This window comes from Fundulus heteroclitus, chromosome 21, assembly GCF_011125445.2.
Source record: "Fundulus heteroclitus isolate FHET01 chromosome 21, MU-UCD_Fhet_4.1, whole genome shotgun sequence".
NCBI lineage: Eukaryota > Metazoa > Chordata > Actinopteri > Cyprinodontiformes > Fundulidae > Fundulus > Fundulus heteroclitus.
The window spans coordinates 14,168,962-14,188,258 of NC_046381.1; the positions used below are offsets into that span (position 1 = coordinate 14,168,962).

At 36.3% G+C, this 19,297-nt stretch overlaps 1 protein-coding gene across 1 annotated transcript; it reads right to left on the bottom strand.

Annotated features, from left to right (window-relative positions):
- Positions 1-6,740: 6,740 nt before the first annotated feature.
- LOC110366450 (cystatin-A-like) lies at positions 6,741-8,392 on the bottom strand. The gene is made up of 3 exons (XM_021307354.2): positions 8,279-8,392; positions 7,980-8,081; positions 6,741-7,085 (listed from the first exon to the last, which is right to left on the bottom strand). The coding sequence occupies exons 1-3, from the start codon at positions 8,345-8,347 to the stop codon at positions 6,936-6,938; spliced, it is 321 nt and encodes a 106-aa protein (XP_021163029.2). The 5' UTR covers positions 8,348-8,392; the 3' UTR covers positions 6,741-6,935.
- Between the last annotated feature and the right edge of the window lie 10,905 nt (positions 8,393-19,297).

A 19,297-nucleotide genomic window follows, 5' to 3' on the forward strand; every position in this document is an offset into this window, starting at 1 on the left:
TTGGGGTTCTCACAGCCTGCTGGATAAACCTGGTCGGTGAACAGTCCGACCTGATCATTTATTCCAGCATAAATGAGTTCATAACAGCAAGTTAACTAATGCATTAGTGGTATAAATACTTATAAGCTTATAGCTAACATCACCACCATTTGAACTATATTTGTTATAGCGAAATTTTGAGTTGAATGATTTATTATTTAAATTATAATACCAAATTATAATTAATAATAATAATAAGCATATTCAACCAGCTCATGGCATAACAGTCCTTTATTTAAGTACAACTTGTTTCATTTCTACACAGGTGAAGACTACAGTAGAGAAAATGACCGGCAGGAATTTAACAAAATTTGAAGCAATTATTTACAGGGTGCTGACAATTTCAGTTTTTACCACATACCAAGTCAAGGTACGCACAACTTTTATTTCCTTTTATATTAAAGGAAGATGTATGAAATAGATCCCAAAAAACAGCTGAATAGAATAGAAATACCCTTTATAGCCCCACATTTGGGGAAATTCAGGTGTAGCAGCAGCAAAGTGCAAGGCAAACAGAAACATGCAGAGGTAAAAAATATATATAAAATTAGAAGAAATTGTAAAAGAGACTACAGTAAAAAGACTGTGCAGTTACTAAATAAGCATTTTTTCTGATTAAAAAAGTACAACTAAGCTTAAATGTTCAAGATTCACTTTTTTCAATTCTTTGCAATTTTTGTATAAAAAGGGATAAAAGTTTTTTTCTCTTTAGATGACTAGATTGCAATAATATGCCTATGTATTAAGAAATACACCGGAAAAATACTAATATTTTAAAAAAAGAGGGCTACTTGTTGTAAGTAGTTCTGCATAGTAAATACATGTGATTTTCTTTTCTTCAATTTGCAGGTTTGTGTGGGAGGAAATGAATATTTCCATGTGCTGATCCACCGCACCGTTTCTGAGACAGGAGAGGTCAAGACTACAGTGGAGAAAGTCGAACAAAACCACACAAAATATGATATTATCATACCTGTTAACTGAATAATGTGGAAAACACAACCTGTTTAATATTTCTCCCGGTTTCTGCTTTGCAGCTAAAACAATGTTGTTTTGTTACCCTAACAAAGTTGTCTACATTAATGTTCATTTGCATGTTACAAGCTGTGATTATCATGTCAAACTGGATGAAACAGAGATGTTGAAAATTTGCTACAAATAAATACATTCAATCATTAATACAATAAATCATTGTGCTGAGATTTGTTTTCTGACGTATCAGTGAAACTTCAAAAAAGAATGAGAAAATATTGTTTTAAAAGCTTGTTTTCTGAAACCTTTTTAAAGATTATTTTACTTGTATTGCACTTTTTTGGGGTTGGGGACTGTAAATGTTTAGCTAGGCAGCAGATATGGATGGATGTTGAAAATAATGATGCATTTTATTTAGAATCGCATTTCATAACACTCAAGGTCACTTTACAAATGAAGAGAAAAACAACAACAATAAAACAAATAAAACATCATCAATACAAGTTAAAATCACAAAGAATTAACCGTTTCGAAGACACCTTTGAAAAACCGTGTATTTTGAGTTTGGGTTTAAACGGGTGTATGATGGGAGAGAATTCCAGAGTTTGGGAGCAGAGCGAGAGAAAGCTCTGCTCCCAAAGGCACTGAAGCGATAAAAGGGAACAGAGAGATGGATTGAGGAGGAAGATCTGAAGGAGCGGGAGGAAGAGGTGACATGAAGGAGGTCTGATGAGTGAGGAGGAGCGAGGTTGGGAATGACCTGGAATGCAAAGAATTTTAATTGAACTCTGAATTTGACCGGGAGCCAATGAAGTTGCTGTAAAACCATGTTAATGTGATGAAATTAAGATTTACCTGTAATGATTCGAGCTGCTGAGTTCTGGACCAGTTGGAGCTTATGGAGAGTTTTGAGCGGGATGCCAAACAGTAGGGAGTTATAATAATCAATACAGGAAGTGGCAAGACTGTGAATATGTATAAAGACAGAGTGAGAAATATGCAGACAGAATTATATTTTTGATTTGAGATACGAAGGATAGAGAGCTATCAAGGATGACACCCAGACTCTTGACCTGAGGTGAGAGCTATGGATCTGTCAATGGAAAGAGAAAAACTGGGTATTTTGGATAATATTGATTCAGTTTCTTGGTTGATCAAAATTCATTTCATCCACTTATCTTTATCGCCTTTCCCTCCTGCTTCTCCAACCTCTGTTGCGGTCCCATTTTACTGGGCATTTTTTAAATTTCAACTTCCAAATCCTTCATAAATCTCAAACCTTATTAGTAAATCGAAACCCTCTACATTCCAGCTTCTTCAAATATATGCAACTTTACAAATATCAGCTGGTCTAAAGTAAAACTTCTAGATGGAATGATTTACACTTTGTCCAACATGATTGTTCATCAGTACAAGCCATGGTTTTCTCTTTAAGTTCATGAGCATCTTGTGTTTTTTGTGATTATACTTTCCCCCCAGTAATTTAGCACATTGAGAACACTGTCTAAACCAAAGCTAAGGATCAATATTTGAGATATACAGAAAAAATACAAATGAAAAATTATACCTTCTTATCTGTGACCTTCCTCTGTGTGATAGGACCAGAATATCCGTCCTACTAGCATTTGACCTTCAAATAGTTTCACAGACAACAACTCTATGAACTGATTTTTATTATAATCAACATCAATGATTCTGGAATTAAAATCCTACCTACAAAAAGGGAATTAAGCAGTAAGCCTTTAAGTGTACTTACATCTACAATGTAAATGTAGATGTAAATACATTTACAATAATTATACATATTATTATACATATAATATGTATAATATACATATTATATGAATAGGGTACATTTAATAGATCTGATCATAGACACTCCAGGTGTCCTTTAATATTTAGATGTCTACATTATGGTCAGATTTGTTTCATCATATCGTTTTGGCTCTTTTCAGACTAAATAATCCTCTGGAAATTTTTCAAGGTTTACCTCAGGTTAGCATAGCTATACAACTTCAAATGATTATATATCTGATGACGTGTTTAATGAGGCCTTTTGATATCCCGGAGCTCATCAAATTTCCTCTTCCAGTTGTATTAAAATTCTGCCAAAAGTCTCCCCTTAGAAAAGCAATTCATATTTAATTCAGTTTCATGCACTGTTGATCAAAGCCAAAGCATACATTTTATTTGTTGAGACATTTATCAAAATTAAAGACAAGGACTCTTGCTCTTAATTTCTCATGACCTGGTAATACTCCTGTGCATTGATCTTTAAATGTTGTGCCTTCATTTAAACAGACTTGTTTGTAATTAATCATTATTGTTACAAACAGTTTCCTATTCTCTGTTATTTTTCATTTTACCTAAGGTTAAAATCAGTGATAGAATCGCTGTTTTGTTTCTCTTTGCTATTTTAGTTCTAATAATATTCTATGATTACAGTACAACAGCTCCAATCTAGTACAATTAACAGTTTTTCATGAATCTATTTTTAATCATAACCTATGTGCAATTTTATAGTGAAATGCCAAACCTTTGCCTGTATACAGCCTCAATGTTTCAGGAATGTTATTTGTCTTACAGTAAACCAAATGAACCCTTATTTACTGCTTATCGTCGGATCAATTTATTTTTTAACAAACCTGAATTATTTTTCGGACAAGTAATTTTTCCCCTATCGTTCTTTTTATTTAATTTGTGCCAGACATTTAATGTGAATTTTCATACTTTTTTTAAAAGTCTATCTGTCATCTCAAACTTTTAACTAAACCTTTCACCATCTTTGCCACTGGTATCAATGATACCAGTGTGCTTTACTGCACCGTAGCCCATCGTTCTGTCTCTCTGCTTCTCACTTTATTGGATTATGTTGACAGTTTTCTACTTGATCACCTTTGAACGCAGAGCCCTCACTAAAGATTGAGTGCATTGGGGTTTCTTTGGGGGTTTCTGAGAAAAAGTTTGAGACTTAGATTTACTGTCAAACTGGGAAAATCAAAGTTCTGAAACATATTTAAGAGGAACGTGTGTGAAGTTGTGTCTGACCAATCATGATGGGCCGCCTGGACCATAAATACCCAGGCCAGTCTGTGGGATCACCTGCCATGTGCTAACACCATGAATGTTTTGCAATGCATAGAGCTATGGCGCAGCAGATTCTGACGATTTTTTCCTATCATGACTCAGCTAAAAGAGTTACACAATGAGGGAGTTAAGGCCCGGAGTAAAATAAGTAGTAAATCAAGAATAACAACTACACTGTGTGCACAGTTATTTGGCAAGTTTTAGTTTTGAGGATCAATTTTATTTTTGAACAACTAGAGTGCTCTTGGTCAAACCAAAATGTCTTCAGGTATGTCTTGGCCCAGTCTTGACATTTCAACTTACGTGTCTGGTTCAATGGTGGTCGGGTTTCAGCCTTCCTGACCTTGCTCATGTCTCTGAGTCAGGTAGGCTGCAGTTCTGGCATATGACAGCACTGGAGGATAATGGGTTACATTACTTGTGACCCTGTTGACTATTTGCAGCAAACCGCTTGATGGTTCACATGATCACGCCCCAATATCTTGGCAATTTCAACAGTGCTGCATCCCTCTGAAAGTCTTTTCGCAATTTTGGACTTTTTCAGAGTCACTTCCATCTCTTTTCTGGTCCATTTGACCAGACGATAAAAGGCTGCTTAAAAATTATTCACACCTTGATATAGGGTGTGATCTCATTAGGCCTCACTTTCCCTCAGTACATAGACGCACATAAGCTGATTCGCTTAAATCCAATAAGAATTCAAGTTTATACAGCTTGGAGTTGGAAAATATGCATATTAATGATGATATGGTCAAAAATATAACTTGTCTAATAATTGTGCGCACAGTGTTAAGTAATACCCCATTCTTGAGCTTCTGTTGCAGCAATGATAATTCATTCTGTATATAATTACGCATGTTTCCTTTACTAAAAAGAAAAACATCACTCTAAAAATATTTTAAACCTTGTTTAGTCTTTAAGTACGGCTATAATGGTGTTAAGAATGGCATTGAGTTAGAATCAACTTTGTTGTTCCTTTTATTAGTTTTAATTGAGGAATTTATCAGCGGAAAATGGGCAAATTGACCTTGAATGTAAAGTATTTTAAATTGAACTCTGAATTTGACTGGGAGTAAAACTAACTTAACTGTCATCTCCAAGAAAGTTTGTGAAGATGAAATATTAACCACTAAAGAGTTAAACAAGCTATACATTTTTGTAGGAAACACACCTTAAGTTTGATGGCATTTAAAATATTTTCAGTGCATTCTGTTAGTCACAGAACCTTACATTTTAAATTATATTTATAACCTGTGTTTAATTAACCTGACCCAAGCCAGCTGTATGTCGCTCCGCCTAGCTTCACTCACATACATGTGGGACACCGCCCATAGAAAGTGATTTCTCCAACCAATTTTATGGTCTGGCCAATCAGGACGCAGGGCTGGAATTTCATAGATGTGACGTAGTGGAGACGCGACCATGACGAGAGACTGTTTTGATAGCAATGGCGGCTCGTCCAGGAAGCAAGCGTTAACATTGATGCTGCTATTTCTTCCGTGTTGTCCAATCTACCTAATATTGTTTCATTAAAAGAACATCAGAGAACGCCTCTGAAGGCTTTTGTTGGTGGAAACCATGTTTTCGCCCTTCTCCCGACCGGATTTGGCAAGTTTTGTTTTCCGAGCGGTTAGCGGTTAGCGCGAACCATGTTAGGAGGCCTTTAGTCCTCAACGTGGTCGGCCCAGGATCGACTCCGACCCGCGGCGCTTTGCCGCCTGTCTTCCCCCCTCTTCCTGTCAGCTCACTGTCAATAAAATGCGTGCCACTAGAGCTGCAAACACATAAAAAAAAATAATAAAGTTTTTTTTTCCTGCGTCGCTCTCATCAGCGTCACGGGTTAGCTTCGGTGTGAGTGGTTGAAATAGCACGTCGATAAAGATGACAGACAAGTGGCTTATCCAATCATATGCAAGGATTTTTGATAAGGCCCAGCCTTCAATAAAGGCAATTCCTATGGAGAGGTCCCAGATGGATGTGAGTGGAGCTAGGCGGAGCGACATGCGGCTGGCTTGTGTCAGGTTAGTGTTTAATGGCATATCCTAAATAAATCAGTTAATTGTCACTGTAATGTACTACTTTCTCATTTACTGGTCATGACCAGATATTAGAAATGAAGCTAAAGCGGAAGTTCAATTGGACAAACTCATCGTCTGCCTCCATCCAATCAGAGGCAGATCCGCCTCTGATGTGAGCCAATCAGCTACGAACCGCACCTCCATGAAGCACAATCAGCATCCCGCGCTCATCTTAAATGCAACTGTTGGGCCTGGTTCTGCCAAAGGTTTCTTCCCAAAGGGGAGTTTTTCCTCTCCACAGTCGCTTCAAGCTTGCTCACCATGAACAGTTCATGCAAACCTGTGTTTATCAAGTTGGACATCTATCTTAAACAGATCATCATGGACTGAACAAACTTCTTCTATCTCCACTCCACCACCAGTTTCAGACCTGGGGGGAACATCCCTGTTCTCATACATCTACTTATGCATATTAAAGTATAATTCAGCATTAATGTTCCTGCCGAGGTCTGAGCACCAAAGACTTAAATCATCGTGTCAATAAAATCCTTCTAATTGCCATTTCTTTCTCTGTGAGTTTTTCAGATTGAAATAAGACGTCATAAAAACTGCAATGTTTGAATCTTGTTTATTGATGTTTTTAAACACTTTGTTTAAATAGCTGTTGCAATATATATCCAATGCTGTCAAGACTAAACAGTGTCAATGACTGTGTAAATAATGGATGATATTTGAATTAACTCTGCCTAGAGATTAAGATAGAGCAAATTTCTTGTAGGCAGCCACCTGCAGAAAATAGAAACAGGTCTTCTCGTTGCATTAGTTGAAGGGTTCTAGAGGATCCTCTAGTTTCCGGTTTGGCTTGATTCCCGTCAGCTGAAACTCACTCGTCCACAATCCCTCAGAAGTTCTCTGAGGTAAATGTTCCCAGACCATCAGATCAATCATTTTTTCTTCCCCAGTATAAACCTACAGGACAGAAATACAAGTGAATTAGATCAGGGGTGTCAAACTCATTTTGGTTGAGGGGCCGCATACAGCTTAATCTGGTCTCGAGAGGGCCGCACGAGTAAACTCATTGCAAGATTAAATAGAACTAATAAATGTGGACTTGTTGTTGATTTTTATATTAAATTAATTTCACTTTTACACAATATATTATGAATAACCTCAGCGTTTTTAAGAAAAGTATGTACAATTTCAACAATACTTTTACTCAGTTAAACATTTACTTGTGCATTATGCATAAGAACTGATCACAGTGATTGTACAATGTTGAAAAACATTTATTCACATTTTTTGGAACTTAAAAACACCGTCCTGCATGACAAAATACATCAAACAGATAAAAATTAAGAAATGATTTAAATTTTTCCACACTTGAAGCTTAATCTGCTAATTAAAACACAATATAGGAACTGCGGATTTTCAATTAAACAAAGTACATGTTTTTTCAATAATTGTTTTATTATTCTCTTCCTTTTATCTCCTCTTTCTTTCACCTTTTCTTTTTTCTTCTTGTTCTTCCTTTCCTCTCCTACTTTCCCATTGTAGTGTCCATATCATTTGAGATATTCCCCGCATGAATCATAATAAAACTATTCAATTTCATAAATCAAGCGGAGCACTATGGCAAAAGCAGTACTGCTCCACTTGTGAAAGTCAAATCTGATGAGCTTTTTTTTTTAATTAAGACAACAATTCTTATTGCCACATTGCCAGACAGGACACTGTCTGGCAATGTGGCCGGATCCGGCCCGCGGGCCGTATGTTTGACACCCCTGAATTAGATCATCCTCAAGCACATTTAGATGGTTCCTTCTTCACTTTCAATAGTAGTCGGGAAAATGAGAGATGTCTTACCCGAGCAAGGTAGTTTGTTCCAGCCACAATCTGGTCACGGAAAATAATTGCTCTGAATTTCCTGTAGGATGTTTTTGTAATATCCTCCACATTACTCTTCATCTATAGTAATAGAATAAAACAATACTTTCATTTAATTCATTTTATTTTAAATTAACAAACATATTTATGCCCAGCTCCCAACATATGTAATTTAAATGTATTTTACATAAAAACAATAATGCTTAATTATTAGTAAAAGTGAAAACAGGAGGTTTTCATGTTGAAGTTATGAATAATAAATGTATATCAACTCTTACCACAGAGCAAATCCCCTGGACTTCATCAGTGGCAGGTTTTATCTCTGACCATCCTCCAGGTATTTCCATTCTGATTCTGGTTTCTGCTTTCACAAGAGATGTTGTGTCTGCTGATGTCGGCCTCGAATGTGTAACTTCTGTTGCTTTTCAAACATATTTATACTGAAGGTAAACCGGATGCAGACTGGAAGGTGTTTCTTATAGGGTGGGCCGAGCTTTGAGGGAACAGCCCTCACATTAGTATTATTCAGGTTCATACCTGCCAAACTACTGACAAAATTCCTAGTTACATGTCAGCTGTCAAAAGGAGTTGGAGAGTGATTGAGATTTTTACTTTCTTACCTTGGTTCATTGAATCACAGACTCTATAGAGACGGGAAAGCACTCATAATTCAAACTGCGTTTTGAATTTGTACATTGTAATACTACATCTATTTATTTAACCTTTAAAATAAATTATATCCTGAATGTGTGCATCTTTTTTCTAGCAGAGAAAACAACAGATAGGCCAAAATTACAGAAAACCTCACTGTAGGGCTGTCATAAACCATTATTTTAGTAATCAATTATTCTATCGATCATTCTGACGATTAATTAATCAAATCGGATAAAAAAATTACACATTCTGCAGATTTTGCACATAACTACTTAAGCTCATTTTATGAGTAATAGAAATAAAGGAAAGATGCTAATCAGCAAATAACCCAATTTTTTGAATAACAATGATAAATTTACAGCTAAAAAGTTCTAAGATCAAAACATTAAAAGCTCAGCCCTTCCTCGTTGACTTAACTTCATTATAGTGCTTGTGCCATTGAAGTGAAAATGGTCATGGGTTACACTGTTCTTGGTTTTTTGTATATCGTTAATTAGTCACATTCTGCCTGCTTTTCTTCCCTTCACCTGCTGTTGCCACCATCTCACTCTCTCTCCTCAGTTTCTCTCTCAGCTCCTTCTCCACACCTGTGTCTAATTAACCAATCCACCACTGCCTTTGTTTCCAGCTCTTTTCCTCACAGTATTTTAAGCTCCTCTCATTTCTCCACTCGTTGCTGGTTTTCACTGTTCCTTCTCTCGGCTCTGCTTCCTGTGCCACTCCAGTGCCCACTGCTGCCTGTCATCTTGCCTCATCACGTCCTCGTGTTCCAACCCAGATTTACGTTTTGGTTTTTGCTCCTGAGTTCTCCAGTGTCTTTTGTAAGTTTTTGGATTTTTTGTTATTAAACTCACTCTTAACTGCTCCCTGCCTTGGTCTCTCTGCATTTGGGTCCAACCAACAACCTAACTTTCAATACATGACAGAAAATGGTCACAAAACAGAAATACATAAAGTTTCACTTGCATACTGCATTCAGGATTTTTAGGTAAAAAAAAAAGAAGCATAATTCATATAAAAAATAGTTCTAGGGTTAAACTTCAGGGCTAAGTTAAACTCTTATTTTTTTGTCGACAAATAGACAACAAAAATAATTACACAGTCATGAAAAAGGTAAACGACTATTTGAATTTCAGGCATAAATACTGATTTTTTTTCCAAATCATTTTACCCATGTTTAATAGAATAGAAATGAATATCTTTACTGTCCTATAGTGGGGAAATTCGGGTGTAACAATAACAAAAACAGGTAAGCTTTCACACCAGACTTACACACAAGACTAATTAATATGAAAAAGGCTAAATTTAAAGTTAAGCTGTACAGCAGATAAGAAAAGAAAAATACTGTGCAATTCTTAATAGATAGCAAGGCATATTCAGATAAAAATTAAGTGTTGAAGTTAAAAATGTAGGAACAAGATGAGTTACACAATGATGTAATATTTTAGTCAAACAAATTAACAACTGGAAAGTTATGAAAATTATGTGACGTTTAATGTTTAACTATTCACCAGTGAGCTGCATCTAAAACTTTTTTTTATTCTGTTATAATTATTTACAATAGCATTTATATAGATTTTGAAAAGGCAATATCCATGACAAAGCATTACATTTTTTTTTTTATTTTAACTAAATTTAAGGAGAACTCTGAATTTTCTAGTTCAAACTACTGGTAGCCCTATGACACACCAGATAAGTATATGGCGTCTAGAAGTAGCCTTCAGTTTCAAAAAGGTTGGTGACGCCTCAGTGTGTTAGCATTAGCCAGTTTTACAGCACTACAGTCACAGGAAATTCTGACTATTCCAGATTTTATTATCTTCTATTAATATCTATATAGAATCCTTAAAATTCATTTCAAATACTAAAGCCATTCAAATCATAACTGCCCTTAAAGAATTGCAACCCTCGAGCACAGATTTGATTTTGACTTTGTAAGATAATTTCTCTGTTCTGTAAAGCCCTTTGATTTTGTATGCTTGTAATTATTATTGTTCTATATTGTTCTTGTATGTTCTTTTTTTGCAATAATAAAAAAAAAAATTCTGACTAACTGCCACTGGATGCTCTCCAGTTGTGCTAGTGTAGATTATTCATGTGTTCACTTTTTTTGTGGTCAGAAGCTACAGCATATTTAGAGCACTGGGTTTTAATAATTATCCTTCCTAATAAATGACTAGACAGGGAGCTCTCTCTCTCTCTTTCTCTCTCTCTCTCTCTCTCTCTCTCTCTCTCTCTCTCTCTCTCTCTCTCTGTGCTCGGAGGCTGAATTTTTTAGCTAAGGAACTGTCCCGTCTTCCTCCTTTTTCTCTGACCAACTGCCACCAGAACTCCATGCCTAAGCTGGCTCCCCTCTTGTCCTCATACTGTACCTAGACCTCTGCCTTCTCTCTTTTCTCTGTCCTGTCAGAGTTACTAAGCTCAACTGTTGCTCCTAAAGAGATCATGCTGTCTCTTTTACACTAGCTAATGGATGCTAAGATTCACTGGTGAGCATTACTGGCACCATTGCTGCTTACCTTGCTCTCGATGGGCATTATTCACCTGTGAATCGCTTCCTACTGCACTTGTCCCAGCCTCATCCTCATATATATATATATATATATATATATATATATATATATATATATATATATATATATATATGAGTATATAAACGTTTATTTATAAAATCCTTCGAACATTTGCCTTTTTTTCTTCTTCTCTTTTATTTCCTGTGCACCAGATATCTGAAATTCGGACATTGTCCTTTTAATTTGAGCAACCTAGGGAACTTCAAAAGGTATAAAGGTGTTACTAATTCAAACATTTCACAATAAATTTCACATAATTTAAAGTTAAAACATTCCAGTCTATAATTTAATGATCAGAGCCCCAGTTCTGGCCCCACACTAAGCCCTTTTCTCCAAACCAAATTCTCAGTGTTTCCTAGTTTTTCCCTTTTCTCACCCCTTAACCATCCACAGACACAATTCACTGAATAATAATAATAATAATAATAATAAGAAGAAGAAGAATATTAATAAGAATACAAAAAATATATCCAGGACATAATCTATAGTTGAAAGCAAAATATTTAAATGCACTTAGCAAAAAGAAAATAAAAGCGGTCCAATACATATGTACATTCAGAACTGTTATACCATAAATCTGCCATGCTTTCTGCCAGGATCTTCTTTGTTTAGGCTGCCTGTGTCATGATTCGAGGTGAAGGACCAAAGCGGCAACTAGCAAAGGCAGGGATAATGGTATTTAATGGCAGTAACTTACACATGGGAACCACACAGGAACACAAAAACAGGAGAACTTCACAACGGGGGAACAAACACACGGAACTTATTTACAGCGAGAATCAACATACAACACAATTCAACTTGTTAGCTCAAGATACAAGGACTCTGACAGGCCGGCAGTGTGCCACTTTCTCCTCTGCTCCACTTCACTCTGCTAATTAGTGTGAGCAGCTACACCTTTCTCTCAATTACGTTCATTTCCCCACCTGTGATCCAACTATATATACCTGTCAGCAACAATCAGTCTCTGCCGGATTATCTTTGAGCCAAGTGTGAGCTGCTGACCAGTGTTCTTGTCTGCGTAACATGTTGATGACCCTGACTTCTTGTTTTTTGGATTATCTGTTTACCTTGCCTTCGCTGGATGCCTCATCACCTTTTTGACTCTGCAAACGACCTGGATTATCTTTGGATTTAGATTTCTACCCAGCCCTTTGGGCCTGTCCTTCTCTTTCTGCCAGCCATTTCCCTGTATGACCTCTGACTGTCTCACGGACTATCTCTCTGTTTCCAGCATACTCAGCCCTTTGTCTCCTGCTGTGTGCTGCCGGCTGTCAGCACTGCCTGTTTCCTACTCACCCTGGACTCTGAGCTGCCAGCTCCAACCTTTTTTTTCAATTAGATTTAAGCGCAACACCATGTCTGACTAAATTATTGAGTTCGTGGTCTGGTGCACTACAAAAAAACAATACTTTGCAGCTGTTCAAATGGCCTTAAGCAGCTGGGTTAAGCACAGATATGGTGCAGCTCAACCAGACGTTTGTGCACCAACATTAAATAGTATACATACATAAAAAACAGATGAGGTCTCAGCAGGAGCTAGTAGTCATCTTGACTAGTAGCCTTTTGTAACTTACATCTCCCTCAGTATATACAGATTAACCATGTTTTCACTAACACACTACTACATAAGATCAAAACTGCAGTAATAATCCACAAAGTGCAAAGTTACATTTTACTTTATCCAGAGCCGGCCTCTTCAAGAACCTTTAAAAGATGATTAGGTCCCTGTTGAATCCTTTAGCCTGAATCTGCTCTAGGGGCTTCTGCAGGATTTTATCGGAGGGCATTGCGAAAAATCATCACCCACACAACGTGAAGCACAAAAAATAAGCAACATAACCCACACAAATACACATTACAGGTTACAGGTTCATCCAATGGATGAACATCTGACCCACTCAAGGTCAGATGTGCACGGCGCAATGTACACATAGATTCATATAGATGCATGTTTGTGTGTAAAAAACACTATTAGAAAAAAAAAAGGATTATTATGTTTTTTTTCTTTTTTGAAAATTTAATCCATATAATGAATTTAATCCAGAATATTGGTTTGTGGAAAAGTCATTTAAAAAGAGAATATTATGTAAAAACAGCACCAAAAACAATATACAATATATAAATTAGTATTTATTACTCCACAAATGTATCTGTACGACCAAATCACAGTTTTCCATCACTGAAGTCACGATGTGGCATCACCTTGACTTACTACCATCCATTCATTGTCTAAATTTGCTGTCTGTATAAGGGTGGGTGGACGGGTGGAGGGGGGCTTGTTGCTGGTCATTGGGTACAAGGCAAGGCATTCTCTAGTAAAGCTACCAATCCAAGAAACATGTTTTTAGATGTTTGCTCTTCAATTAAAATTTTTATGATAATCCAAATATTCCTTGGCTGGAAGATGCCTCAAATATAGTGTCAATAGATGCTTGTTATCCTCATTCTTTAAATTGCATTTCTTTTTCTACATAATCAATTTTAAACGGTTGTTATTACCTAATACCCTTCAACCAGTTTGTCTTCTTATGAAGACATACAGGACTGTTATGGTTGCCTAATAACGTTCATTCAGGAAAGGAGTCAGTTATGTTGTTTCTGTTAGAACATTTCTAGAGAAAAGCAAAGGTGTGACCTTCACTTTTTCTCTTGTAAATCATATACTGAGACAAAATATTGACGCCTCGGCTATTCGTCAGAATTCTGTCGTAAAAATGTTGAATGCTAACAAAATTTGTATGCATTCAGTTTTGTGTAAAGCAAATCAAAATTTAATATAAAATAGTCATTCTGGGATGGTAGGAAGGTTCAGATAAAATCTGTTTAGTAAACTGCTTTCTCATTGCTATCTTATTTTTTAGAGATGCTTCTCTTTCTATCAGAAACATTCCTGAGTTGAATACAGTTACTTTAAATTCATAAATCTCATGTGAAAATGTATCTATCAAACATTTTTTTCTTGGTTGTGAAAAAATATATATGACTGTCATGTGATCTGTCCATGCATACGTCAAGCATCAATTTCATTAATGCCCAACCTGCCGTTTCTCTGGAACTGTAGCAGCTGTAAGGGAGGATTTTAACCTGTTTAACTAGAACTGGGTTATGAAACATTGTGTTTAGATGAGAGAAACTGTAAATTTGTTTTATTAAGGGTGGGAAATACATGGGAAGAAAGGCATATAAAACATCCTGATAAAATAATTTTGTTTGGTTCTGTTGTATAGCTACTTTAAAGTTCCACCCTGGAACCACCTTCTAGTCTCCATCCACTGTCCCTACTGTATAAATATGTTCAGAAGTCAACTGGTTTCCAGCTGATTTCAACCTTTTCAGACAAACGGAAGCTTTTGTTTTGGTTGTTTTTAAAGAGCTTAAAAATAAAGTTGCATTGTATTGTATTTGTCTCTGGCAACAGAAAACGTCAACAGAATTGATATAATTGTGTCCGAGATTCGACTATCGGACAGACCGAAACAGGTCCACCCCTTAGTAATGGGCGGTCGTTAAAGCCATTAAGCCAGCAGATTGGACTGAAACTGGTCCACACCTCTGTAACGAGGAGTCGTGGACCTGTTTCGGTTGAATTTGCATGTTATCTAAGCCATTACAAGGCCTTTGTTTGGTAATGGTATAAAGCTTGTTACTCCACATTACTCCAGACTTTTTGAATTGAGAAAGCTTCCTGGAGAGGAAGCGAAACGTCTTCACTACGGAAAACAAGTCCAGTTGCTTTGTTTTTTACTTTTTTTGGAATGACCATGACCTGGATGACTGAGAATCTTCACCAGCATTCAGGCTCAATGTCCCCCACCTCCCTCGGGAGGTGGGAGTTAAAGCTCCGTCTCACGAGGGACTCCGCCAGACGTTCCCAGCAAACCCTCACAGTACGTTTGGGCCTGCCAGGTCTGACCGGCTTCCTCCCCCGCCATCGGAGCCAACTCACCACCAGGTAGTGGTCGGTGGAGAGCTCCGCCCCTCTCTTCACCCGAGTGTCCAAGACATGCGGCCGCAGGTCAGATGAAACGACAACAAAGTCGATCATTGAACTGCGACCTAGGGTGTCCTGGTGTCCTGGAGGAATGTACTTGAAAATGTAATTTTATAGATGCAACTTTTGGTTCACTGACAATTTTCCGCAACAATCAGTCAGAATCTTGCACAGGATTAATAAGTTTCACACAAGAGCAGGGGCTCGTCTTGGCACAAAACTGCATCGGGATGAACCCCCATTACCCTGGCTAAACACTTTATTCTGCAATAAATGTTACAGAAGGACAACAACGACAACATGACTCAAGACAGTAAAAATACTGATATAAAATGTAACTTTTTTATGACCCTTCCTTTTCCTTATTCTGAATTGAAGTAGTTGACCAATTTCTGACACAAAAGTTTTTGAACATGCAAATTTGACGCAACCTAAAGGTTCTGAATATCCAAACCATTGCTGACTTCACTGCTTGTTTCTGCTGATGTTAAAGAAGAGAAAAGCTGCTTTCAGCTTGCTTTGATAAACAAGCATCTCAAAATATTTGTTATGTTTCTTGACAAACATTGCTGTGAAAAAGTGGTTTCCCTGCAAGAAATTGGATTTTCAGACTTGTTTGTCTTTCACTTATGTTAATCTTCATCTTAAAAGGAACTTTAAGTAAGACATTTGCTGTAAAATCAACCTAAATCATTCCCATTTGTCCCCTGGGATGGAAGTAACATTCCCTAAAAACAATTGGTCCTCTCCATCAACAATGTCTTGGTCAAGCTTTTCTCCTTTTTTTAAACCTGGAGGTACGATACGGAGCTACTTTGGTTCAGAGAGTAGCCTATATTCACTTACTGGTCCCTGAGGCAATCATATGAGAGTTCCCAGGGTTCACCAAATAGAGCGCAGCATTTGATATTTTATTTTGCAAAAAGAGCAGCAGCCTGCAAACATGGAAACAAGACAAGCAGACCAGAAATAGAACAAAATACAACATTATATAGCTATCCTGTGTAGCTAAACATTCAGTGCAATCATGGACTATTTAATAAATGGCTGGTTTCTGTAAAAGGCATTGTGTATGTGTTGTTCCAATTTTAACCGTTAGGTATCATTATTGTTTTTTGTTAATTTAAATCAGAATTTAATTTTGACAGTTTATCCACGTTTATCAGCTAACCATCAACTAAAAGATTATATACAATGCTTGGAAAATTATTCTCATTTGAAAATGAGAAAATTAGAAGCAGATCACTGCCAACTGTCCCCTTTGTCTTTTGTCAGGTCCTTTTTTTAAAAAAAAATCAGCCACTCATCAGGTTATTTTTCTTTTCCAGTTTCTGCTCACTTTTCAAAATCATTTTAAGTTTATTAAGAATTTGATGGATTTTGCTTTGGCCTTAGTTTGCTTATATTAGCAATGAAGATAAAACATGATAGATTCAATTCCTACATACATGCCTAACACCTAGTTTAAAGGTAGGCAAACTGCATAAGTCTGTGATGTAACCATGAACATCAGATTAATCTGGGGCATCAGGACTGGTTATATGGGCCTGATGAGGATGTGACACGATAATTAAGCAGAAGTCAGAAAAACTTCACATTCTTTACATGATTAAAATACAATTTTTTCTATATTTGTCAGCTCAAAATTTAATAAAAAGTTAGTGTTAAGGGATTTCTTAAAGGGATTTTCAGATATTTTACATTATCAGGAATGCAAAGCTGGTTGTGAATGCTTTGGCACCTATTAGATGATTTGATTTGTCAAAAACAAAAAGCCTGACTCATGATTTGTCAATGCTTACATCACGTATCAGTCTAATCTTGACAACTGAATAACTTCAGGCTCAGCCTTTCGTTTCTCAGGAAATTCACTGATGAATGGAGGAATTCAAGTAGATTAGTAGGACATTTAGTTGCAAAAGAATAGTGAGATGAATACAGCTAGATTTTTTATTTGCACATATCAAAATGTATTTTTCTTTACCTTTATAAAGATAAATTTTTTGGTTTTCGGGGAACAACTGAAAATATTTTTGCAAGACTTTAATATGTTAGAACTTTTATTAATGAAAGGTAAAATAAACATTAGAAATAAGGTAAACTTATTACATTCTGATTTCTCTGTGAAACTCATTGAGTCAGATTGTGATCCATTAATGGATAATAATACAATTTCGCCGCTTGAAAATCTTGGCCTGTCCAACTGTTTATAGTTTAGTAATTTGTAGTTTACTGATGCTAATATGTTCAGTCTTTGTGTCAAACATCTGAGCTACATGATAAGGTTCTTCTGAAATGTTATACACCCAAGATAGAAATGTTGTTGTGTGAACATTAACCACAATAAAATGTGGGCTGTCCCCCTTTTTCAAGTGGCCCCACCTTCCAGTCTATCTGGAATAGTTTCTGGATAAATAGGTTCCAACTCAGTTGATGTTGAGCAGTTCAGACTGACAGCAGACGCTTTATCTCCTGTTCAGAGCAGCAGATAACATCAGGATGTCTCTTCCAGCAGGTGAACAACATGCCACTAAGGAGATTCAGGAGATTTGTGATCAGGTGAGCTACCAGCCTGCCCTTGTTTTAAATGACAAATTCTACTTATCGCATTATTGTTCTTTTTTTAAGTACAACTTGTTTCATTCACACACAGGTGAAGACTACAGTAGAGAAAATGATCAGCAGGAATTTAACGAAATTTGAAGCAATTATTTACAGGAAGGAGATGGCTACTGCAACTTTTACCAGATACCAAGTCAAGGTACGCACAACTTTTATTTCATTTTATATTAAAGGAAGATGTATGAAATAGATCCCAAAAACCAGCTGAATAGAATAGAAATACTTTTTATAGCCCCACATTTGGGGAAATTCAGGTGTAGCAGCAGCAAAGTGCAAGGCAAACAGAAACATGCAGAGGTAAAAAATATATATAAAATAAGAAGAAATTGTAAAAGAGACTACAGTAAAAAGACTGTGCAGTTACTAAATAAGCATTTTTTTCTGATTAAAAAAGTACAACTAAGCTTAAATGTTCAAGATTCACTTTTTTCATTTCTTTTCAATTTTTGTATAAAAAGGGATAAAAGTTTTTTTCTCTTTAGATGACTACATTGCAATAATATGCCTATGTATTAAGAAATACACCGGAAAAATACTAATATTTAAAAAGCTAAAACATCATTGTTTTGTTACCCTACATTACAATGTCTACATTAATGTTCATTTGCATGTTACAGGCTGTGATTATCATGTCAAACTGGATGAAACAGGGATGTTCAAAATTTGCTAAAATAAATACATTAAATTATTAATACAATAAATCATTGTGCTGAGATTGTTTTCTGAAGTATCTGTGAAACTGAAAAAAGAATGATAAAATATTGTTTTAAAAGCTTCTTTTCTGAAACCTTTTTAAAGATTATGTTACTTTTATTGCATTTTTTGGGTGGTTGGGGACTGTAAATGTTTAGCTAGGCAGCAGATATGGATGGATAAAACAGTGTTAAAGATAACGATGCATTTTATTTAGAAGCGCATTTCATAACACTCAAGGTCACTTTACAAATGAAGACAAAATCAACAACAATAAAACAAATAAAGCATCATCAATACAAGTTAAAATCACAAAGAATTAACTGTTTTGAACAGGTGTATTTTGAGTTTGGATTTAAACGGGTGTATGATGGGAGAGAATTCCAGAGTTTGGGAGCAGAGCAAGAAAAAGCTCTGCTCCCAAAGGCACTGAAGCGATAAAAAGGAACTGAGAGATGGATTGAGGAGGAAGATCTGAGGGAGCGGGAGGAAGAGGTGACATGAAAGAGGTCAGAGGAGTAAAGAGGAGCGAGATTGGGGATGACCTGGAATGTATAGAATTTTAATTGAACTCTGAATTTGACCGGGGGCCAATGAAGTTGCTGTAAAACCATGTTACAGTTTTTATAGATTGCTTTGACGCAGCAGTCAACTCAAAACTCACATTTTTCAAAACAGTTAACGCAGAGGCCTAAACAGTGGCACCAATGGTCAAAATTAAACATTTTGTTTGCAAAAGGTCACAACTCTGCCAAAACATT

Excerpts from the sequence above, each read along its gene's own strand:
- LOC110366450 (XM_021307354.2), bottom strand. The coding sequence starts at position 8,347 with ATGGAAATACCTGGAGGATGGTCAGAGATAAAACCTGCCACTGATGAA. Across the intron at positions 8,082-8,278 it reads TCCAGGGGATTTGCTCTGTG|ATGAAGAGTAATGTGGAGGA; the intron begins GTAAGAGTTGAT and ends CTATTACTATAG. Across the intron at positions 7,086-7,979 it reads GAACAAACTACCTTGCTCGG|GTTTATACTGGGGAAGAAAA; the intron begins GTAAGACATCTC and ends TCTGTCCTGTAG.